This window comes from Hemicordylus capensis, chromosome 7 (assembly GCF_027244095.1).
Source record: "Hemicordylus capensis ecotype Gifberg chromosome 7, rHemCap1.1.pri, whole genome shotgun sequence".
Lineage (NCBI taxonomy): Eukaryota > Metazoa > Chordata > Lepidosauria > Squamata > Cordylidae > Hemicordylus > Hemicordylus capensis.
Genome location: NC_069663.1, coordinates 18,456,510 through 18,481,040, shown reverse-complemented (window position 1 = coordinate 18,481,040; position 24,531 = coordinate 18,456,510). Strand labels below are relative to the sequence as shown.

The 24,531-nt window shown below is 45.9% G+C and overlaps 2 protein-coding genes across 2 annotated transcripts; both read right to left on the bottom strand.

The window, feature by feature from the left end:
- Nucleotides 1-1,212: 1,212 nt before the first annotated feature.
- On the bottom strand, nt 1,213-10,639 carry LOC128332803 (kallikrein-8-like). Its single transcript, XM_053267565.1, has 5 exons — nt 10,597-10,639; nt 7,485-7,641; nt 5,459-5,712; nt 2,284-2,420; nt 1,213-1,365 (listed from the first exon to the last, which is right to left on the bottom strand). Exons 1-5 carry the CDS (start codon nt 10,637-10,639, stop codon nt 1,213-1,215), a joined length of 744 nt encoding a protein of 247 aa, XP_053123540.1.
- Nucleotides 10,640-12,003: 1,364 nt separating this feature from the next.
- On the bottom strand, nt 12,004-18,774 carry LOC128333137 (trypsin-like). The gene is made up of 5 exons (XM_053268253.1): nt 18,732-18,774; nt 15,647-15,803; nt 15,081-15,334; nt 13,070-13,206; nt 12,004-12,156 (listed from the first exon to the last, which is right to left on the bottom strand). The coding sequence occupies exons 1-5, from the start codon at nt 18,772-18,774 to the stop codon at nt 12,004-12,006; spliced, it is 744 nt and encodes a 247-aa protein (XP_053124228.1).
- Nucleotides 18,775-24,531: the final 5,757 nt, after the last annotated feature.

Genomic DNA, 24,531 nt, shown 5'->3' with positions numbered 1-24,531 from the left:
AGTCAGACCATTGGTCCATCTAGCTCAGTATTGTCTTCACAGACTGGCAGTGGCTTCTCCAAGGTTGCCGGCAGGAATCTCTCTCAGCCCTATCTTGGAGATGCTGCCAGGGAGGGAACTTGGAACCTAGAGGCTCTTCACAGAGCGGCTCCATCCCTTAAGCAGAATATCTTAGAGTGCTCAAACTTCTGGATGGAGTACATTTCTTGTAGTCGACCCAACTAGTCTACTGCACACTTGAACCCTTTCAGACAACCTTGTTTCACTTTATTCTTGCCTCTTAATAACTGCAGTCAACCTATGTTGGGGATGAAATCTGTCTACAGCCTCCTGCTGAGGCATGCTCCCTGGGGCATGGGTGGAGAGCTGGTCTTGTGGTAGCAAGCATGAATGGTTCCCTTTGCTAAGCAGGGTCCACCCTGGTTTGCATTTGAATGGGAGGCTACATGTGTGAGCATCTATATACTTATTTCTCTTAGCCAGCAATGCGTGGTTAGGATTTGGCGGCGGAACTCTCGTGATATGCTGCGAAAGTTCCCAGCATTGGCGAGAGTTCCCAGCAATGAAAATGGCGGCAATGGTGGTGGCGGTGAGTCGCAAATCGGCCTGAGGAGGCGGAGGCGGGACAGACTGGCCCTGTCCCACCCGGGGAAGGAGTAGGCGGGGTGGCGACCCAGCCTGGCCTGGCCGCCGGGAGCAGGAGGCGGGAGGAGGTGGTGGCAGGACGGACTGGCCCTGGCAACAGGAGAGGAGGCCCCGGCAAGAGGAGAAGGAACGGGGGACGGACTGGGGCAGAAGTGGGGGAAGCATCAGAGAGACTGGAAAGCAGAGTGGGGCAGAAGGCTTGGGGGAGTGTACTACCACACAGATGCCCTGTGCTAGTATTAGATATTCCCCTTAGAAAGGATGGGGCCGCTCTGGGAAGAGCACTTGCCTGCTTGCATGTAGAAGGTTCCAACTTCCCTCCCTGGCATCTCCAGAAAGGGCTGAGAGAGACTCCTGCCTGCAGCCTTGGAGAAGCCGCTGCCAGTCGGTGTAGAGTGTAGACAAGACTGAACTAAATGCACCAATGGCAGCCTGGCTTGGTATGAGGCAGTTCCCTGTGTTCCTATGTCTCCGTGCCCAATGGAAGAAGCCAGGACTGGGAAGCCAAGGATGGATTCTATTTCCTCCACACGTTTATTGGGGAAAGTCAACGCTTAGGCTGATGGGTCACTTTCTAGCTATGGTCTCGTCGATCCACTTCCGGAATTTGCAGATCTCGGTGTAGATGGCTGGCTTTTGCTTCTCTCCACATTCGTTTGCTCCCCAGGACACTATACCATGAAGGACTCCGTTGCAGATCATGGGGCTTCCAGAATCACCCTGTAGATTCACCAAAGCAAAATGGTCAGAAAGTCCAGAGTAAAGTAGTGCTTGGGGGGAAAGTCCTTAAATTTATTATTATTGTTGTTGTTGTTGTTGTTGTTGTTGTTGTTGTTGTTAACACAGTCAGACAGGTGTTGTTGACTGGTTTGACTGGTTTGTTTTATCCAGACATCGAGTCCTTTCCAAGGACCTGGGATGGCTGAATTTTATTGTCAGTTGTTATAGATATCGTCGCAGAATATAGGCTGTTCCCAGTAAAGCTGCTTTTCGTAATTGGCTGGTGGTGATTTCTGTGGCCCCTATGGTGTTGAGGTGCTCTTCAAGGTCTTTTGGGACTGGACCCAGGGCGCCAATGACCACTGGGATTATTTTGGTCTTTTTCTGCCACAGCCTTTCAATTTCAATTTGTAGATCTTTGTATTTGGTTATTTTTTCTATTTCTTTTTTCTTCTATTCTGCTATCCCCTGGTATTGCTATGTCGATTATTTTAACTTGTTTTTGTTTCTTCTCGACTACAGTGATATCTGGTGTATTGTGTGGCAGATGTTTGTCTGTTTGTAGTCGGAAGCTGATGATAGACTCCCATTGTGTGGGAGTCGGGAACTGGGTAGGATTGCTTTTTGTCCACCCTCGATAAAGTGCTCGGGACAGAATGTGGGTTGGCCGTGCCTGTCCTACCCAGCTGCCGGCTCTCACACAATCACTCTCCCCTCCTCCTACCTTGATCTTCGCAAACTTACAATAGCTAATCAGGAGCACACGTGACTATCCTATCCTGGCTGGCTCTTCCTTCAACCTTGATCGTGAGAACAGTCCTCTTGTTTTTACTCATGTGCAGAAATATGCAAATCGACTACAACCTGCATGAGATTGATTAGCCAAGACTTCTTTCATGCAAGCTGTATGTGGCTTACCTGGCATGAGTCTATGCCTCCTTCCAGTTTTCCTGCACAGATCTCATTTTCTGTAAAGTCGCTTCCATATGTAGACGTGCATATATCCTTTTCCAAGATGGTTGTATCCATACAGTTCAGGGTGTTGGCATAGTTCACTGCAAGATTAAACCTTGAGTTGAGTGGGAAACACAGACTACCAGGGCTGGTTGCTTCACTATTTTGCCTTCCAGTTCCTTCCTTGCTAACCCTAGATCCTGCTCTTCCCGCTCACCCCTGGAAATAAAATATGAACATAAGAAGTGGTCTTACAGCAGTGGTCTTAAATTGCCCCCACCCCCAACTACAGCTCCCATCAGACCCAGTGACAATGGCTGGTAACCAGGGATATTGGGAGTTGTAGGCCAGCATCTGTAGGATGGCTGCAGTTTGAGACCCCTGCCTTATGGTCAGGTAAGAACACCTCTAGTCTATCTTGTCTGCAGGGCTTTTTTTTTAAATGTGCAACCAGACACAAAACATGCAGGGGTTAAAAAAAAAAATTAAGTGCAGTTCTAAAACATCTGTGCCGTTCAAAGATTTGAGTCATGCCAAAGTTAGTTAATGTTAGACGATGTAAACAAAAATGACTGACAACGCTGAATAAAGTAGGGATGTGCACACAGTTTTTCGTGCATCCCCAGGGCGCCGGAGAGCGCGGTAGTTTTAAAAGGGGGCACGCAGCTCCCTACCTGTGCCTCTGCTGCCTCCTGCCATGGCTCTGTCCTTTCTCTCCATTCTCAAAATCCCCGCACAGTATGGGGCTTTTCAGAATGGAGAGAACAGACACCAGTGTGGGGGCAGGGGGCAGTGGAGGAGCAGGTAGGGACCTGCATGCCTCCTTTTAAAGCCAGTACTCCTCCCACCTGCCAAAAAGTTCCGGCTGCGGCAGCCTGAATCGTTTTGGCATGTCTCTATTGAGGCACCACCACTGAAACGATTCGGGCACATCCCTAGAATAAAGTCAGATGGGTAATCCAGGCTCCTCTAGAACCCAGACCCTGATCAATGGTACACGTTTCTCCACCCTCTGTGAAAGACGCTCCCCACAGATACTTCATCAAAGAATGTTACAGTCTTCTGCGATCGTGCTGTCAAATTCCCATTTGTGAGGATTTTTTCCACTCTATGGAGGCTTCTAAGTCTTATGGAATATGACTCCTAGCAAAAAAGCATGTGTGCACAAAGAAAATGCATGGTAGGGATGTGCACGGACCATGGTTCAAACCATGGTTGGAGCACATTTCGGGAGCAGCACAGGGGGCCTTTAAGAAAGAGGAGAGCAGGTCCTCACCTGCTCGTCGCCAGTGCTAAGGTGGCATGCATGCCTCCCAAGAAACTCCGCACTGTGTCAGCACACCCATGGCGTCTGCGCAGGCGCCATTTGCGGAATCAGCATGGTGTTGCTGACCACACAAATGGTGCCCATGCATGGACCGACAACATGTGCGTGCTGACGCCACATGGGACTTTATGCGATGTGCACCGCCCCACTCTCCTCTTTTTTAAAGTTCCCCCGCATCGCTCTCACGCCAAAGTTCGCACACATTCCTAATGCACAGTGTGTGCTGCCACGGTACACACCACACACACGCGAATTACACTCATATAACATTGTGCACTTCTGAATTGTCCTTGGGGGGGGGGAACTTGCTAGTCTGAATGAGAGCGGCTCTTCCAGACGCTTGCTCTTTCCCAGCTCTGCTCTCGTAGATCCTTTGAACTGGAGGTAAAGATATGCCGTCGAGTCAGTGTCAACTCGGTGCTGTCGACTCCTGGTGACCACAGAGCCCTGTGGTTGTCTTTGGTAGAATACAGGAGGGGTTTCCCATTGCCTCCTCCCGCGCAGTCTGGGATGATAATGCCTTTCAGCATCTTCCTATATCGCTGCATAGTCTGGGAAACACACCAGCAGGGATTCGAACCAGCAACCTCTTGCTCCCTCGGCAAGTTACGTCCCTGCTGCACCAACTGGAGGAGCTGGGGATAATATGACTCTGAGACCGTCTGCATGCCGCTGATCCAGTGGTGCTCTTAGCCCTGGACTTCAGGACCAAAGTCCCAGGCCTCCACAGCCTTTGGGGGCCCCCAAATCCTCTTTATTCTGTCCTAGGTGGTGTGGTCGCTGTTGGCCATTGCACCGGGCGACTCTCTGTGATTCTCCCTGGTGGCACAGTGGTAAAACCGCCGCCCTGTAACCAGAAGGTTGCAAGTTCGATCCTGACCAGGGGCTCAAGGTTGACTCAGCCTTCCATCCTTCCGAGGTCGGTAAAATGAGTACCCAGAATGTTGGGGGGCAATATGTTAAATCATTGTAAACCGCTTAGAGAGCTTCCAGCTATAGAGCAGTATATAAATGTAAGTGCTATTGCTATTGCTATTATGATCTGTGCTGGATGCTAAGCCGGGTTCATATGAATGGGAAACTCGATGTGTGAACAAAGTAAGATTGTTACATTGGCCGCTCTGGGAAGAGCATCTGAGGTTCCAAGTTCCCTCCCTGGCAGCATCTCCAAGATAGGGCTGGGAGAGATTCCTTCCTGCAACTCTGGAGAAGCCGCTGCCAGTCTGTGCAGACAATACTGAGCTAGATGGACCAATGGTCTGACTCAGTATATGGCAGCTTCCTATGCTCCTATGTTCCTATGCACTGAACGTCACGTGAATAAGTATATGTACATACATAAGTGTGTGTACACTGTTCATAGACTGTATGTACATGGAGCATTACGTCAGCCCCAATAGAGACCACCTCTGACCTGTGAGGACAGTTGGGGCAGCCCCCCCCCCAACCTTCCCAGGAGTACGGAAAGACCAGTGTGCCCTGAGAGGAAGGCAAGAAAGGAGGCACTCAGGCCAGGGAGCTCTTGTCCTCAGCTCCTGAAAAGACCCACAGCCTGAGACAACGTTTTCTTAACATTCTGCAATTTGCTACTTTTAATACTGTACACCTTTTTGGGTGCCTTTGTCAAGGCAGAAAGGTGGTATTAAAATGTAGCACATAAATAAATAATAATAAATATTGTCTGTTTCCTTATTGGTCTGGCATGGCTGTTGAACAGATAGTGATAAGAACAGGGGACCTGCTTTATGACATTTCTCCTATTGTTTCTGCCTTAAGCCGCTACCATGTGTGAAACCTGGCCATTCTACTTACCTTCCGGGTAGGTAGTAGTGCCCCAGCCTGACACCACACAATTGGTTCCAGTGGGCGCACACTCTGTAGCCATGGGAATGATCTTAATGGTATCCCCCAGGGTGGCAGGGGGATCCAGCCGCAGAAGCATGATATCGTTTTTCAGAGACTCGGGTTCAAATTCAGCATGGCGGATGATTTGAACTGCAGAGGAATATTGTTCTCCTTCGTCTTCCTTCCTCACATCATGCTCTCCAAGATGGATTGAGATCGTGCTATAAGGGAAAGATGTTCGGAACAATCACCGGTATAGCCCTTCCTTGACTCAACCATGTCAAACTTCAGGGGAGGGAGTTGCATGTCCGAATGTTCCCCATGGAAAATGTGTTCTGCTAGCATGTCAGCAGATTGAGTTAGCAAATTACCTAACCTCTTTTTGCTTGCTACATGCTTGTTGTTGGTGTTGTTGGTTTTTTTTTTACACGGAGAAGCAGTAAATTTGCAACCTGTGGTGTTTTTAGTGGATCCATTCCTGGATCCAGGCCAGCTTTTGATTGGGGCTTTAGTTACTTGTATTCCAGTCCCGGAGCAGAGGTGGGGCTAACAAGCAGCCAGCAGCAGGAGCACAGAAAAGCCATCTGTTCTTGCCTCTCTGTAAATAATATCTATCTCATTAAACTATTAATATTCCTGATTCAATTCCATTGTCTTGTCCTTGCAGACCACAACTCTTTCCTCTGGATTCTACACAACCCTTTCTCCTGCATCTGTTATAGAAGGGTTGTACCACAGTAGGCACACAGGAAGCTGCCATATACTGAGTCAGGATCCGGTTCATTGTTGTCAACACTGACCGGCAGCAGCTCTCCAGGCTTTCAAAAGGGTGCCTTTCCGAGCCCTACCTGGTGATGCTGAGGACTGAACCTGCGACCTTCTTAATGAAAAGCATGCCCTCTGCCACTAAGCTATGAAGTATAGTCATGTACTCCCTGAAGTATAGTAATAAAGCAGGGATAGGCAAGCTTGACTCTCCAGCTGAGGCTGAACTCCAACTCCCATCATCCCCTGTGGCTGGGGATGATGCGAGTTGTAGTTCAGCATCATCCAGAGAGCCATGTTCTCTACCCCAGTCATAAAAGGGTGTTGTCTGGCTATCGCTGCACGACAACTGTTCTTTTTGTAGATTTGAACTCAGAACCGACCATGCCGTTCTTAAGTGGCGCTGCTCAACACAGGAAGAAGAAGTTTGTTCGCTGGAGTCTTGTCCTCCAGGAGTATGAACCTGATGTGGAGCATATTCAAGGGAAGACCAACATTCTGGCGGACGCCTTGTCCAGATGGCCTTTCGAGGACCCCACCGGAACTTAAGGGACCTCTGGGAGGGTGGACGCAACAGAAGGCAAGAGTGTCCAAGAGTTATGTGGAGAGTTGCATTGTGTACAACTGATAATAGGAACAAAAGAACACAGGAAACTGCCATATACTGAGTCAGACCATAGGTCCATCTAGCTCAGTATTGTCTACACAGATTGGCAGCGGCTTCTCCAAGGTTGCAGGCAGCAATCTCTCTCAGCCCTATCTTGGAGATGCTGCCAGGGAGGGAACTTGAAACCTTCTGCTCTTCCCAGAGCAGCTCCATCCCCTGAGGGGAAGATCTCACAATGCTCACACTTCTAGTCTCTCATTCATATGCAACCAGGGCGGACCCTGCTTAGCTAAGGGGACAAGTCATGCTTGCTACCACAAGACCAGCTTGCCTCTACCAGCTCTCCACAACTACTGTATATGTCAATAGTTGAGTTTGGAATGTTAAGGTTTGTGTCCACACCCCTTGGAGGCATAGGAGATCTCACTCTGTTTCCACCTCCTAGTCTCATTTTAGAGAGGTGGGGTGTTGTGGGCAGCCAGCCAGCAAGTACAAGGTTACTGGGGCAAAAGTCTGTCTTCTTGCCCTCCATTCTCTGCTTGACAGCATTTGTGGCCCAGAGGCCTTCCCCTACCCTCCACTCCCTCCCTCCCTCCCCCCCCCATGGCCCCTTCAACTTGCCTTCCGAGGCAGTGCCCAGCCGTCACCACCCAGTGCTCATCAATTAAGGCTCCTCCACACCGAGTCAGCTGGGAATTGTACATGAAGACGTGCCAGGGCTGAGAATGTGGCAAGCACTCGGATCCTCCGATGATGCGCTCGCCGGTCTGAGCGGAGACTGTGACACAAGACCACCATATCACACACGCAAGGACAAGGGAGGCTTGCAGCCTTCGTAGCTCATCGGACATAGCAGGGGGAGAGAAACTGGCCCTATCCGTCCCCAACACAGCATCCCTTCAGTGGCTGTGGCTGTCGTATGTTTCATTTTTTGATGGTGAGCCCTTTGGGGGACACTACAGGGAGTCATTTGATTGATTGGCTGGTTGATTTCTAGGTCAACTATGGCCGCCCAGAGACGGCCACCCATCTCTGTCAACTCTGTCAACTCTTGTCAACTCTGTTTCTATGTCAACTATGGCCTCCCAAATACAGATTTCTATGGCCGCCCAGAGACGTAAGTTTGGGCAGGGTATAAATTTGACAAACAAACAAACAAACAAACAAACAAACAAACAAACAAACAAACAAACAAACAAACAGCTTTGGGGACTTCTGTGGGAAAGCGGTATATAAATATTGGGCGTATCTGTATGTCATTCGATGCTCTAGTTACCCAGCCTCACAGTGGGTAGGAGGTCTTCAGTTCTGGACTCATTGCTGCTGCCCGCCTCCATGCCCAGCTCACGGACGATCATCTCCCCCTCCTCCTACCTTGTTTGTATTGTAGAATTTTCACAGTAGCTAGTTGGGAGGGCACATGGCTCCCAGATCCAGCCTGGCCTCCCCTCCTACCCTAGAGAGGATCATTAGAAGAGCCCCCATGTTTGGCCGTGAGAGCAGTTTTTGTGGCAAGTGGCAAATGTCATACGCAGGGTTAACCTTCCCAAGCCAAGAGATCTTGCAAAGTGTTCCTTGGGGAAAGGCTTCCTACATCCAAGCACAGGTGTAGGCACAAATGTCCTCTCATTATGAGAACAAGAAGCCGCACGTCCTGCCCGAAGATCTGATTGTTTCTTTACATGCTGTGCTTTCCCTCCGGGCACAACACTGTCGACAGGAGTTCGCTGGGACAGGCCCTTGCATTTGTCAGGCCTAGAACTAAAATTAGATCCCAGCTTTCCTCCATGGATCCTCTTAGGTGCCGATGTCTTAGTGGTTCCTCGGCGTATCGTTGCTTCTTGCTACTTTATCAAAACAGCGTGATTGGCGTGAAGCAGGCACGCAGTCGTTTTAGGTTAGTATGGCAAGACAGCTCGACTTAGGCCCTCCTGCAGAAATTGGCCTACAATCCCCATAATCCCTGACTATTGGCCACTGTAGGTTGGGGATTATGGGAGCTGTAGTCCAAAAACAACTGGAGGACCAGAGTTGAGCAGCCCTGGTCCTTGATCAGCTTTGAATATTTTACTGATGGGTTTTGGATCTGTTACTCACCTGAAAACTTTGGAATGCATGGTGGACTATAAGGAAGGAAAGAGAAATAACGAAGGCTGAAATCATAGAACATAGACCTTATTCCAAGGCAGACCACTGGTCCATCCTGCTCAGTGATAGGCTCATTTGTACAATGAGAAATAGGGTAGGACAGACGCCCTACTCACGTTTGGGAGCAGCGCGTGCTCCTGTTTTGTGGTGATGTGTGAGGGAAAAACAAGGCAAGGCACTGGCAGTGATCGTCAGCTAGCCTCCCACTGAGTAGGAAGACAGCATCCTACCCAGCAACTGTACCCAGATCTTTAACAAGGTAGGACAAAAAGCCCTCCTACCCAGCTCCCACTTCACAGATGATCACGGCCCATGCCTCCTATCTTGCTGTTTACTCACACAAGAGCAGAAAACAGGAAGCACACAGCTCCTGAAGTTGAGCAGGACACTTGTCCTATCCTATTTGCCATCTTGTGAGCCAGCCTGTTGTTTACTCTGGCTGGCAGTGGCTCTCCAAGGTTTTGGGCAGGAATCTTTCCCAGCCCTAGTAGGGTTGGAGATGGGGCAATGGTTCAGTGGTAGTAGGGCACTGCAGAATAGATGCCCTATCGACACTGAACCATGGGTCTACCACAAACCGAAATATATTTTCTAGGAAGCAAGCCTATTTAACTCATTGGGAGTCTTTAGGATCAGGCTAATAGTTGATTCTTAACTAATCCATGTCTGCTAGCAACACAATTGTCCTATTTGCCTTAAGAGCCAGCATGGTGTAGTGGTTAGAATGCTGGACTGGGAATGGGTAGACCCGAGTTCAAATCTCCATTCAGCCATTATACTAGCTGGGTGACTCTAGGACAGTCACTTCTCTCTTAGCCTAGCCTACTTCACAGGGTTGTTGTGAGGAGAAATCTAAGTATGTAGTACTCTGGGCTCCTTTGGAGGAAGAGCGGGATATAAAATGTAATAAATAAATAAATAAATAAAGGTCATAGGAACATAGGAAGCTGCCATATACTGAGTCAGACCATTGGTCCATCTTGCTCAGTACAGACTGGTAGTGGCTTCTCCAAGGTTGCAGGCAGGAATCACTCTCAGCCTGACCTTGGAGATGCTGCCAGGGGGGGAACTTGGAACCTAGATGCTCTTCCCAGAGCCCAGTGGAACAAAAGATATTATCCTTGCAACGACTCTGTGAGGCAGGTTATGCTGAGAGAAGTGTTTAGCCTACGGTCACCAATAAGCTTCAAGGATTAATGAGGATTTGAACCTGGGTCTCCTAAGTCCTAGTCTGACTTTAACCACTACACCACACTTATTATTATTTACATTTTATATCCCGCTCTTCCTCCAAGGAGCCCAGAGCAGTGTACTACAAACTTGAGTTTCTCCTCACAACAACCCTGTGAAGTAGGTTAGGCTGAGAGAGAAGTGACTGGCCCAGAGTCACCCAGCAAGTATCATGGCTGAATGGGGATTTGAACTCCATGCATAATAATATAATGAATAATAATAATGAATAATGAAAAATGAATAATAATAATAATAATAATAATATCAACAACAACAACTCGGGTCTCCCCGGTCCTAGTCCAGCACTCTAACCACTACACCACGCGGGCTCCTATGTTCCTAACTTTCTTACCTGTAGAGCTCAGAAGTAGCACCATGCCCAGGGCTTTCTCCATGATAGCTGGGTGAAGAGGACAGGGGAGGCATCATTTTATACCTATTGCTGTACTCGGGGTAAATAATTGACAGATTCAGCCTCCTGAAGGCGTCCTCTTTCCCTTTGAATCTACATAAGACATTCTCAAGCAAGCACCTGCCATGAAGTGAATCCTGAAAAAACAGAGTGGGAACACAGCAGAGCGTGAGATCGTGTCTGGGCTGAAAGCAAAAAGCAGAGATGGAAAAAGAGGCTCACAGGTGTTTTAATGCAACGTTCACTCTGTTCTGGTGTTCTACAAGTGGGCAGTTCCAAGGGTAACTGAATCAGGCATGAATCAGGCGTGTACACACACACACACACACACACACACACACACACTTAAAAATCTGCTTACAGTCATTGTAAATGTTGTAACTACATGCCTGATTCAGTTACCCTTGTTGTTTTTGATTCCGTTACCAGCATATTTTGCACAAAATATTTTACAACCATCTATAAAATTGAAGGGTTTTGTAAAAATATGTCTGTGTAATAGGATATATTCTCTTGCCAGTGCATATATAGTATTAACTTGAATATATGCTTATAGTTACAGTCAGAAAGAGTGGTAACATGCCTGATTCCATTACCCTTCAAATTGCCCAAATGAGTATGGTATACCTAGACACAGGAGGAATTAGAGTATGCCAGCTAGCTATGCCCCTGGTGCTGACAGACTCCATAGGTAGAACCCCTGCTTTTAAATTGGTTTTGAAGGTGCTTTTAAAGACACTTTTAAAAGTGGTTATTCTCTTCTATTTAGCAGGGGGAGAGCAACTGGTCCTATCCAGCCCCAGCACAACATCCCTCCAGTGACTGTTACTGGTATCTGCCTTGTGTTTCTTTTAGATTACGAGCCCTTTGGGGACAGGAGACCATTTTATTTATGTATTTTTCTTTGTAAACTGCTTTGTGAACTTTGGTTGAAGAGCAGTATATAAATATTATTTATTTATTTATTTATTTACACAGTCAGACGGGTGTTATTGACTGGTTGGATCTGCTAGTATTAGATATTCCCCTTAGAAAGGATGGGGCTGTTCTGGGAAGAGCACCTACCTGCTTGAATGCAGAAGGGCCCAAGTTCCCTCCCTGGCGGCATCTCCAAGACAGGGCTGAGAGAGACTCCTGCCTGCAGCCTTGGAGAAGCCGCTGCCAGTCGGTGTAGAGTGTAGACAAGACTGAACTAAATGCACCAATGGCAGCCTGGCTTGGTATAAGGCATTTCCCTGTGTTCCTATGTCTCTGTGCCCAATGGAAGAAGCCAGGACTGGGAAGCCAAGGATGGATTCTATTTCCTCCACACGTTTATTGGGGAAAGTCAACGCTTAGGCTGATGGGTCACTTTCTCGCTATGGTCTCGTCGATCCACTTCCGGAATTTGCAGATCTCGGTGTAGATGGCTGGCTTTTGCTTCGCTCCACATTGGTTTGCTCCCCAGGACACTATACCATGAAGGACTCCGTTGCAGATCATGGGGCTTCCAGAATCACCCTGTAGATTCACCAAAGCAAAATGGTCAGAAAGTCCAGAGTAAAGTTGTGCTAGGGGGGAAAGTCCTTGAATTATATTATTATTATTATTATTATTATTATTATTTCTTGTTTACACAGTCAGACAGGTGTTATTGACTGGTTTGTTTTATCCAGACATCGAGTCCTTCCCAAGGACCTGGGATGGCTGAATTTTATCATCAATACTGTTGGTTATTATAGATATCGTCGCAAAATATATATAGGCTGTTCCCAGTAAAGCTGCTTTTTGTAATTGGCTGATGGTGATTTCTGTGGCCCCAATGGTGTTGAGGTGCTCTTCAAGGTCTTTTGGAACTGCACCCAGGGCACCAATGACCACTGGGATTATTTTGGTCTTTTTCTGCCACAGCCTTTCAATTTCAATTTGTAGATCTTTGTATTTGGTTATTTTTTCTATTTCTTTTTCTTCTATTCTGCTATCCCCTGGTATTGCTATGACGATTATTTTGACTTGTTTTTCTTTCTTCTCGACTACAGTGACATCTGGTGTATTGTGTGGCAGATGTTTGTCTGTTTGTAGTCGGAAGCTGATGATAGACTCCCATTGTGTGGGAGTTGGGAACTGGGTAGGATGGCTTTTTGTCCACCCTCGATAAAGTGCTCGGGACAGAATGTGGATTGGCCGTGCCTGTCCTACCCAGCTGCCGGCTCTCACACAATCACTCTCCCCTCCTCCTACCTTGATCTTTGCAAACTTACAAAAGCTAACCAGGAGCACACATGGCTCTCCTATCCTGGCTGGCTCTTCCTTCGACCTTGATCGTAAGAACAATCCTCTTGTTTTTACTCATGTGTAGAAATATGCAAATCGACTACAACCTGCATGAGATTGATTAGATTGATTGATTTCATGCAAGCTGTATGTGGCTTACCTGGCATGAGTCTATGCCTCCTTCCAGTTTTCCTGCACAGATCTCATTTTCTGAGAAGTAGCTTCCATATGTAGCTGTGCATATATCCTTTTCCAAGATGGTTGTATCCATACAGTTCAGGATGTAGGAATAGTTCACTGCAAGATTAAACCTTGAGTTGAGTGGGAAACACAGACTACCAGGGCTGGTTGCTTCACTATTTTGCCTTCCAGTTCCTTCCTTGCTAACCCTAGATCCTGCTCCTCCCGCTCACCCCTGGAAATAAAATCTGAACATAAGATGTGATCTTACAGCAGTGGTCTTAAATTGCCCCCACCCCCAATTTCGGAAGCAGCACAAGGGGCCTTTAAGAAAGAGGAGAGCAGGTCCTCACCTGCTCGTCGCCAGTGCTAAGGTGGCATGCATGCCTCCCAAGAAACTCCGCACTGTGTCAGCACACCCATGGCGTCTGCGCAGGCACCATTTGCGGAATCAGCATGGTGTTGCTGACCACACAAATGGTGCCCATGCATGCACAGACAACATGTGCGTGCTGACGCCACATGGGACTTTATGCGATGTGCACCGCCCCACTTTTCTCTTTTTTAAAGTTCCCCCGCATCGCTCTCACGCCAAAGTTCGCACACATTCCTAATGCACAGTGTGTGCTGCCACGGTACACACCACACACACGCGAATTACACTCATATAACATTGTGCACTTCTGAATTGTCCTTGGGGGGGGGGAACTTGCTAGTCTGAATGAGAGCGGCTCTTCCAGACGCTTGCTCTTTCCCAGCTCTGCTCTCGTAGATCCTTTGAACTGGAGGTAAAGATATGCCGTCGAGTCAGTGTCAACTCGGTGCTGTCGACTCCTGGTGACCACAGAGCCCTGTGGTTGTCTTTGGTAGAATACAGGAGGGGTTTCCCATTGCCTCCTCCCGCGCAGTCTGAGATGATAATGCCTTTCAGCATCTTCCTATATCGCTGCATAGTCTGGGAAACACACCAGCAGGGATTCGAACCAGCAACCTCTTGCTCCCTCGGCAAGTTACATCCCTGCTGCACCAACTGGAGGAGCTGGGGATAATATGACTCTGAGACCGTCTGCATGCCGCTGATCCAGTGGTGCTCTTAGCCCTGGACTTCAGGACCAAAGTCCCAGGCCTCCACAGCCTTTGGGGGCCCCCAAATCCTCTTTATTCTGTCCTAGGTGGTGTGGTCGCTGTTGGCCATTGCACCGGGCGACTCTCTGTGATTATGATCTGTGCCGGGAGCTAAGCAGGGTTCATATGAATGGGAAACTCGATGTATGAACAATGTAAGATTGTTACATTGGCTGCTCTGGAAAGAGCAGAAGGTTTCAAGTTCCCTCCCTGGCAGCATCTCCAAGATAGGGCTGAGAGAGACTCCTGCCTGCCACCTTGGAGAAGCCGCTGCCAATGTGTGTAGACAATACTGAGCTAGATGGACCTATTGTCTGACTCAGTATATGGCAGCTTCCTATGCTCCTATGTTCCTATGCACTGAACGTCACGTGAATAAGTATATGTGCATACATAAGTGTGTGTGCACTGTTCATAGACTGTATGTACATGGAGCATAACATCAGCCCCAATAGAGACCAGCTCTGACCTGTGAGGACAGTTGGGGCAGCCCCCCCCCCAACCTTCCCAGGAGTACGGAAAGACCAGTGTGCCCTGAGAGGAAGGCAAGAAAGGAGGCACTCAGGCCAGGGAGCTCTTGTCCTCAGCTCCTGAAAAGACCCACAGCCTGAGACAACGTTTTCTTAACATTCTGCAATTTGCTACTTTTAATATTGTACACCATTTTGGGTGCCTTTGTCAAGGCAGAAAGGTGGTATTAAAATGTAGCACATAAATAAATAATAATAAATATTGTCTGTTCCCTTATTGGTCTGGCATGGCTGTTGAACAGATAGTGATACGAACAGGGGACCTGCTTTATGACATTTCTCTTATTGTTTCTGCCTTAAGCCGCTACCATGTGTGAACCTGGCCATTCTACTTACCTTCCGGGTAGGTAGTAGTGCCCCAGCCTGACACCACACAATTGGTTCCAGTGGGCGCACACTCTGTAGCCATGGGAATGATCTTAATGGTATCCCCCAGGGTGGCAGGGGGATCCAGCCGCAGAAGCATGATATCGTTTTTCAGAGACACGGGTTCAAATTCAGCATGGCGGATGATTTGAACTGCAGAGGAATGCTGTTCTCCTTCGTCGTTCTTCCGCAAATCATGTTCCCCAAGATGGACTGAGATCGTGCTATAAGGGAAAGATGTTCGGAACAATCACCGGTATAGCCCTTGTCAAACTTCAGGGGAGGGAGTTGCATGTCTGAATGTTCCCCATGGAAAATGTGTTCTGCTAGCATGTCAGCAGATTGAGTTTTGCCTAACCTCTTTTTGCTTGCTACATGCAGAGAGGTGTTGTTGGTTTTATTTACATGGAGAAGCAGTAAATTTAAAAGTCTGTCTTCTTGCCCTCCATTCTCTGCTTGACAGCACTTGTGGCCCAGAGGCCTTCCCCTACCCTCCACTCCCTCCCTCCCTCCCCCCCATGGCCCCTTCAACTTGCCTTCCGAGGCAGTGCCCAGCCGTCACCACCCAATGCTCATCAATTAAGGCTCCTCCACACCGAGTCAGCTGGGAATTGTACACGAAGACCTGCCAGGGCTGAGAGTGTGGCCAGCACTCCGATCCTCCGATGATGCGCTCACCGGTCTGAGCGGACACTGTGACACAAGACCACCATATCACACACGCAAGGACAAGGGAGGCTTTCAGCCTTCGTAGCTCAACAGACATAGCAGGGGGAGAGAAACTGGCCCTATCCGTCCCCAGCACAGCATCCCTCCAGTGGCTGTGGCTATCGTATGTTTCATTTTTCGATGGTGAGCCCTTTGGGGGACACTACAGGGAGTCATTTGATTGATTGGCTGGTTGATTTCTAGGTCAACTATGGCCGCCCAGAGACGGCCACCCATCTCTGTCATCTCTGTCAACTCTTGTCAACTCTGTTTCTATGTCAACTATGGCCTCCCAGATACAGATTTCTATGGCCGCCCAGAGACGTAAGTTTGGGCAGGGTATAAATTTGACAAACAAACAAACAAACAAACAAACAAACAAACAAACAAACAGCTTTGGGGACTTCTGTTGGAAAGCGGTATATAAATATTGGGCGTATCTGTATGTCATTCGATGCTCTAGTTACCCAGCCTCACAGTGGGTAGGAGGCCTTCAGTTCTGGACTCATTGCTGCTGCCTGCCTCCATGCCCAGCTCACGGACGATCATCTCCCCCTCCTCCTACCTTGTTTGTATTGTAGAATTTTCACAGTAGCTAGTTGGGAGGGCAAATGGCTCCCAGATCCAGCCTGGCCTCCCCTCCTACCCTAGAGAGGATCATTAGAAGAGCCCCCATGTTTGGCCGTGAGAGCGGTTTTTGTGGCAAGTGGCAAATGTCATACGCAGGGTTAACCTTCCCAAGCCAAGAGACCTTGAAAAGTGTTCCTTGGGGAAAGGCTTCCTACATCCAAGCACAGGTGTAGGCACAAATGTCCTCTCGTTATGAGAACAAGAAGCCGCACGTCCTGCCCGAAGAACTGATGGTTTCTTTACATGCTGTGCTTTCCCTCCGGGCACAACACTGTCGACAGGAGTTCGCTGGGACAGGCCCTTGCATTTGTCAGGCCTAGAACTAAAATTAGATCCCAGCTTTCCTCCATGGATCCTCTTAGGTGCCGATGTCTTAGCGGTTCCTCGGCGTATCGTTGCTTCTTGCTACTTTATCAAAACAGCGTGATTGGCGTGAAGCAGGCACGCAGTCGTTTTAGGTCAGTATGGCAAGACAGCTCGACTTAGGCCCTCCTGCAGATGTTGGCCTACAATCCCCATAATCCCTGACTATTGGCCACTGTAGGTTGGGGATTATGGGAGCTGTAGTCCAAAAACAACTGGAGGACCAGAGTTGAGCAGCCCTGGTCCTTGATCAGCTTTGAATATTTTACTGATGGGTTTTGGATCTGTTACTCACCTGAAAACTTTGGAATGCATGGTGGACTATAAGGAAGGAAAGAGAAATAACGAAGGCTGAAATCATAGAACATAGACCTTATTCCAAGGCAGACCACTGGTCCATCCTGCTCAGTGATAGGCTCATTTGTACAATGAGAAATAGGGTAGGACAGACGCCCTACTCACGTTTGGGAGCAGCGCGTGCTCCTGTTTTGTGGTGATGTGTGAGGGAAAAACAAGGCAAGGCACTGGCAGTGATCGTCAGCTAGCCTCCCACTGAGTAGGAAGACAGCATCCTACCCAGCAACTGTACCCAGATCTTTAACAAGGTAGGACAAAAAGCCCTCCTACCCAGCTCCCACTTCACAGATGATCACGGCCCATGCCTCCTACCTTGCTGTTTACTCACACAAGAGCAGAAAACGGGAAGCACACAGCTCCTGAAGTTGAGCAGGACACTTGTCCTATCCTATTCACCATCTTGTGAGCCAGCCTGTTGTTTACTCTGGCTGGCAGTGGCTCTCCAAGGTTTTGGGCAGGAATCTTTCCCAGCCCTAGTAGGGTTGGAGATGGGGCAATGGTTCAGTGGTAGTAGGGCACTGCAGAATAGATGCCCTATCGACACTCAACCATGGGTCTACCACAAACCGAAATATATTTTCTCGGAAGCAAGCCTTAGTATTTAACTCATTGGGAGTCTTTAGGATCAGGCTAATAGTTGATTCTTAACTAATCCATGTCTGCTAGCAACACAATTGTCCTATTTGCCTTAAGAGCCAGCATGGTGTAGTGGTTAGAATGCTGGACTGGGAATGGGTAGACCCGAGTTCAAATCTCCATTCAGCCATAATACTTGCTGGGTGACTCTAGAACAGTCACTTCTCTCTCAGCCTAGCCTACTTCACAGGGTTGTTGTGAGGAGAAATCTAAGTATGTAGTACTCTGGGCTCCTTTGGAGGAAGAGCAGGATATAAAATGTAATAAATAAATAAATAAATAAAGGTCATAGGAACATAGGAAGCTGCCATATACTGAGTCAGACCATTGGTCCATCTTGCTCAGTACAGACTGGTAGTGGCTTCTCCAAGGTTGCAGGCAGGAATCATTCTCAGCCTGACCTTGGAGATGCTGCCAGGGAGGGAACTTGGAACCTAGATGCTCTTCCCAGAGTCCAGTGGAACAAAAGATATTATCCTTGCAACGACTCTGTGAGGCAGGTTATGCTGAGAGATGTGTTTAGCCTACGGTCACCAATAAGCTTCAAGGATTAATGAGGATTTGAACCTGGGCCTCCTAAGTCTTAGTCTGACTTTAACCACTACACCACACTTATTATTATTTACATTTTATATCCCGCTCTTCCTCCAAGGAGCCCAGAGCAGTGTACTACAAACTTGAGTTTCTCCTCACAACAACCCTGTGAAGTAGGCTAGGCTGAGAGAGAGAAGTGACTGGCCCAGAGTCACCCAGCTAGTCTCATGGCTGAATGGGGATTTGAACTCCATACATAATAATATAATGAATAAGAATAATGAATAATGATAATAACAACAACAACAACAACAACAACTCGGGTCTCCCCGGTCCTAGTCTAGCACTCTAACCACTACACCACGCGGGCTCCTATGTTCCTAACTTTCTTACCTGTAGAGCTCAGAAGTAGCACCATGCCCAGGGCTTTCTCCATGATAGCTGGGTGAAGAGGACAGGGGAGGCATCATTTTATACCTATTGCTGTACTCGGGGTAAATAATTGACAGATTCAGCCTCCTGAAGGCGTCCTCTTTCCCTTTGAATCTACATAAGACATTCTCAAGCAAGCACCTGCCATGAAGTGAATCCTGAAAAAACAGAGTGGGAACACAGCAGAGTGTGAGATTGTGTCTGGGCTGAAAGCAAAAAGCAGAGATGGAAAAAGAGGCTCACAGTTGTTTTTAATGCAACGTTCACTCTGTTCTGGTGTTCTACAAGTGGGCAGTTCCAAGGGTAACTGAATCAGGCATGAATCAGGCGTGTACACACACAAACACACACACACACACACACACACACACACACACACTTAAAAATCTGCTTACAGTCATTGAAAATGTTGTAACTACATGCCTGATTCAGTTACCCTTGGAATTATACACACACACCTTGGCAAGATAGTCTTTCACAAAAACCCTTTTTCTGCCACAGCCTTTCAATTTCAATTTGTAGATCTTTGTATTTTGTGATTTTCTCTATTTCTTTTTCTTCTATTCTGCTATCCCCTGGTATTGCTATGTCGATTATTTTAACTTGTTTTTCTTTCTTCTCGACTACAGTTATATCTGGTGTATTGTGTGGCAGATGTATTAATTATTATTATTATTATTAGTGTGGAACCTGGGGAGAATAGGAGGTGTGGCTATGGAGCACATCAACTCCAGAGGATGTGGCTCTCTGGTGCACTTCTGCTTCCCCAATACCTGGGTAATTCTACCCTGTTGGAGAATGCTTGAACTTGAATTATGCTTGAATTATGTCACACCAATATCACATACCCAGTGTGGTATAGCCAGCATGGTGTAGTGGTTAGAGTGCTGGACTAGGACCACGGAGACGGTCCTATCCCGCTATGTAGTACACTGCTCTGGGCTCCTTGAAGGAAGAGGCTTGAATCAAGATAACAGTTTCCTCTCCCACAACAGAAGTAAATGTACTTAGCAGAACTACAAAGATGATGTGATTGCCAACTATTGCTGTTGTGAATTGTCACAGTGTTTATCTTTCATACATTTCAGCTTTACATAGAATGGTCACAAACCATACTTCCTGCATTTCATGGCTGTTTGGTTCTGCTGATTACAATTTCTTCTCCTCCTCCTCCTCTCCTCCTCTTCCTCCATACCCACTACACATACACACACACTTGCCAACAGAAGATAAGTTTGTGCATATGATGAAGTGGTCTAGAGACTAGTCTTTAAGGTATGCCACAAAACTATTTGTTCTTTGTTCCTAATTAGGCTGTTAAAAAAAGAAAAAAGGGAGAACAATATTCTTTAACCAGGGCCAGGAAATACCTCACCAATCCTCACATGCTGGTTACTTCACATGAATAATTTGACAGGAGAAATGGTTTCCTTACCAGGTAGTTAGTTACACAAAGGCTGTGGGAGGGTGGAATTGCTTACTGGAATTTCACACAGGAACAGGGCATTGAAGCTTGATGGATTCTTGCCTGCTAGGGTGATAAGAAGCCTTTGAAAAAGTAGGGGCTGGCCAAGGCACTCTATGCATTTGAACATCTGCCTTGGGAAGTGAGAAAGATTGCTTAACGATTGCCCAGCCATCAGTCTGTAGTATTTGACAGGTCTGGCTACCTGGGTCCACCCCATAGGAACATAGGAAGCTGCCATATACTGAGTCAGACCATTGGTCTATCTAGCTCAGCACTGTCTACACAGACTGGCAGCTGCTTCTCCAAGGTTGCAAGCAGGAATCTCTCTCAGCCCTATCTTGGAGATGCCAGGGAGGGAACTTGCGTACAAACATGCAGGTGCTCATCCCAGAGCAGCGCCATCCCTTAAGGGGAAAACTTTACAGTGCTCACATGTAGTCTTCCATTCAAAAGCAAACCAGGGCAAACGCTGCTTAGCAAAAGGGACAATCCATGCTTGTTACAACGCCCACCCCCAGCTCTCTTCCCATTACAACCTTATCAGTATCCCTTTAGGTACTGATAAGAAAGGAACCATTGACCATCTAAATATATGAGTTAATTAACTCAGCATAGCCAAGAAAACTGCTTTTCGTATGATTATTGCTGATATTAATCAGCAGTTATTATCCTTTAAAGCTTCACTTAAAAATAGTCACAGACTGTATCTATTGCAATCCAGAGTGCTTTGATTGTACTGTTTATCTATCTATCTGACTTTGGACCAGTCCCTTATCTCTCAGCCTAATCTACCTCACCGGGTTGCTGTAAGTATAAACATAACCATGTACACCACTCTGGGGTCCTTGATAGGGATAGCAGGATATAATTATAAATAATAAATAAAGTGAAATCTCTGACTTCCTACACTCACTCACTCACTCTCTCTCACTCTCTCTCACTCTCTCTCTGCATTAAACTGGCACAGTTGTGCCAGTAAAGTTAAGATGAGGAGTCTTTTCAACATCTTAACTTCCATGCCACATGAGCTGTAAAGACTTTGCACAGTTCAATAATATGATGATGGCTTTAGAAATGAGGCTCCATGCACCCACAGTTTGCCTTGGTCTTTCAGTTGGACATTGGGCTGGGGAGTGGTGTATCCAGGCAGACATTTAACAGGTGCAGCTTCCCTAATCACTTCCTAGAGATGCCCCGATGAATTTCTGCCTGATGGCTCTCTGATCAAAGCAAAGTGTGGGTGCATGGAGCCTCATTTTTAAAGCCACCATCGTATACCAGACTGTACAAAGTTTTTACAGCTCATATGGCGCAGAAATTAAGATAGACACGTTAACTTGCAATTCCCATTTTTTTAGAGCATGAGTGAAAATGAAAAGCATCTTAATTCTAATCTTAAACCAAAAGTTTTTGGATTACTGATGCAGCTAATGAACTGAGCTCTAGTCCATAAACGCCTGTGCTAAAATGAATGTGCTAGTGTTTAAGGTATCACAAAGCAGTTTTGATTTCTTAAATCTAGAACATAGAACAGCTATGTGGCAAATTGTCTGATAGCTATAGGGCATTTGCATGATGCAAAATGACTAAGTGCAATGATGATGTATTTTGGAAGTTAGCATCCTCACAATTAGCCCCCTTTTTGTAACAGAAAAGAAAAGGAGTCCAACCATTTGATAGAAAGAAAGAAAGAAAGAAAGAAAGAAAGAAAGAAAGAAAGAAAGAAAGAAAGAATCTAAATGGCTGGACATTATCCTGTACAGAAATCCCTCTAATATAAAATGGAAGTAATATTTTCTTACAGCGCTAGATGGAGCAGTAGGGTTAAATTTGGGACAAAAGAAAAGTCTTAGTGGATCAGATCAGTTTCATCTCACCCAACATCCTGTTTCCTACAGTGGCAAACCAGCTGTGCACTCATTTAAAGCAAACAGTGGCCCACATGATGTGCAGTGTGATGCCTCTGTAATGCTCTGCCTCGGGGGCTGCTGTGGGTTCTTAAGCAGCCCCAAGACTGCTCTGACGGAGCTCCTTGTGCAACCGCTTGTTCACAGCAGCATCAGTGTTCCCTGTAAGAGGGATTCCCAGATGTTGTTAACTACAACTCCCATAATCCCCAAAGGCCATTGCAGCTGGGGATTCTGGCCATTGCAGCTGAGTCAACAACATCTGGGAATCCCTCTTACAGGGAACACTGAGCAGCATCACAGCAGCCCCTGGGGCAGAGCGTTACAGAGTCATAACACTGCACATCAGGTGGGCCATGGCTGATCGTGGCAGCGATGTGTGGCGGAAAATGTTCCGTAACTGAATATTTTCCTGAATTTTTGTCCACCCCCCCCCCGCTGTATTTTTCCATGGAAAAATGTCTATGTGTAAAAATGCATTTTTTCACAAAAATTTAATCACTAATATAATGTCTGGATACCATATCTGCCAAGTAGAGACATTCCAAAATTATAATTAACTTTTTTTCAGAGACCGTCCCTAGAAAATGCACGTGCATTATGTTAAATATATAATTGTATAGCTCTCCACATGCATTATATTAAATATATAATCACAACTTTTTGAGCTAGCTAAAATTAACATGTTGGCAGTTTTCACATATTCCAGTAAAATAATTTCCAGGTAAAGCTCTGAATGTGTTTAAATAACATTTAAACTACTTTAAAATTTCTTGAATAATGATTATTAGCAAAAGAGAAAGCAGTCAATATGATTCAAGGTTATCTTTTAAAAAACCCTTTGTTCCAATACTTTATTAATAAAATCAATCTTTCTACTAATTAATCTAGATGAGAATGTTTCTTTGCTTTCCTATAATTTGTCAACTTGGTTAAGTACACTACTGTCAATATCATCTATAATAATGTCCATTCAAGGTGGTGATGCCATAGGTTTCCAATAAGAAGTTACACTTAACTTTCCAGTGGTTAGAAAGAATCAGTTCAAAACCACCATCTACAGTAGTTTTCATATCCTAGAAGTATACTTTGTGTCAAGTGAAATACCACAACCTGTTATTGCTTTTATGATAGCCAGATTCTGTTTCCACAACCTACAAATAAGGAGGCATGTCCAAAATACAAGATACATCAGCACTGAATGAATAACACACTAATAGCGAGATGTAAGTTACATATCTTTTAAAGGATATATTGATATCATTTAACATAATTTTATTCATATTAATATTACTCAAATGTCAACATACATTATTCCAAATCCATTGCCATTTCTGAGAGTAGAATTTGTCCCAACAACAGCTTGACATTGAACCTATAATATGACCATCTTATATCCAGTTTTAGTTTAACCAGAAAGACTTTTCCTGGCAAGTCTTTTAAGGATAGTTGAAGTGACGGAACAGTCAAAATCTATTTTCTCAGAACTTATTTATTTATCATATTTATATACCAGCTGATGTGTATTTCTCGGCAGTATACACAATAAAAAATATAACAAATATAAAACTAGAATAAAAACAAAACAATTTGAAATTAATTTTAATTAGAAGCCTGAGAAATCAGGCTTTTGATTGAATATACATGCGAAACAAAATACTTGCAATAGTCAATCCACATATTCTGAACTTGCTAACTTTAAGAATATAATTTAAATATTTAAGTGCTTTTCATTTTAAAGTCCACATGAATACTTATAGTGTATTGTAAATCATATGTATGTTCAGCATCTTAAGTGTTGACCTGAAAAGGTTTGTTTACTGGCTCCTTTCCCACTGCTATATTTCTCTCTAAACTATTAAGATGAAATAAAAATAATGGATCTTAAAATGGCCATAGAAAAATCTGTTTCTCAGCTTTTGTGAGGATAGTTTGTACTATAGGAAAAGGTAATGCAAACTGTCAAACAACAACAAAACCCAGGAAAGAACAATATGAATAAACAACAAACAGAAGGTTAGTACTAGATACCAGAAACAGGAATAACAGATGGTTCTGAATTGCCTACTTTAAAAAAATATATACAATATTTTATTTTACAAGTTGTTTCCTCCTAGCCATAATGCACCTTTCCTAATTTTAATAAAATATTTACAATTTTTGTATCTATATCAATGTATATATTTCACTGCCCACTGCAGACTGCACTTTAGGCATCTGACGAAGTCCACCGCTGTCTACAAAGCATATGCTCCAATACATTATTCCGTCTTCACGGTGCCACGAGACCCTTGATTCCTCTTCTTTTGTTAAGAAATCTAACTATCAGGAGAAACGAATTGATAACAACGGAATACATGAAAGGTCGCCAGAATCCTGTAAACAG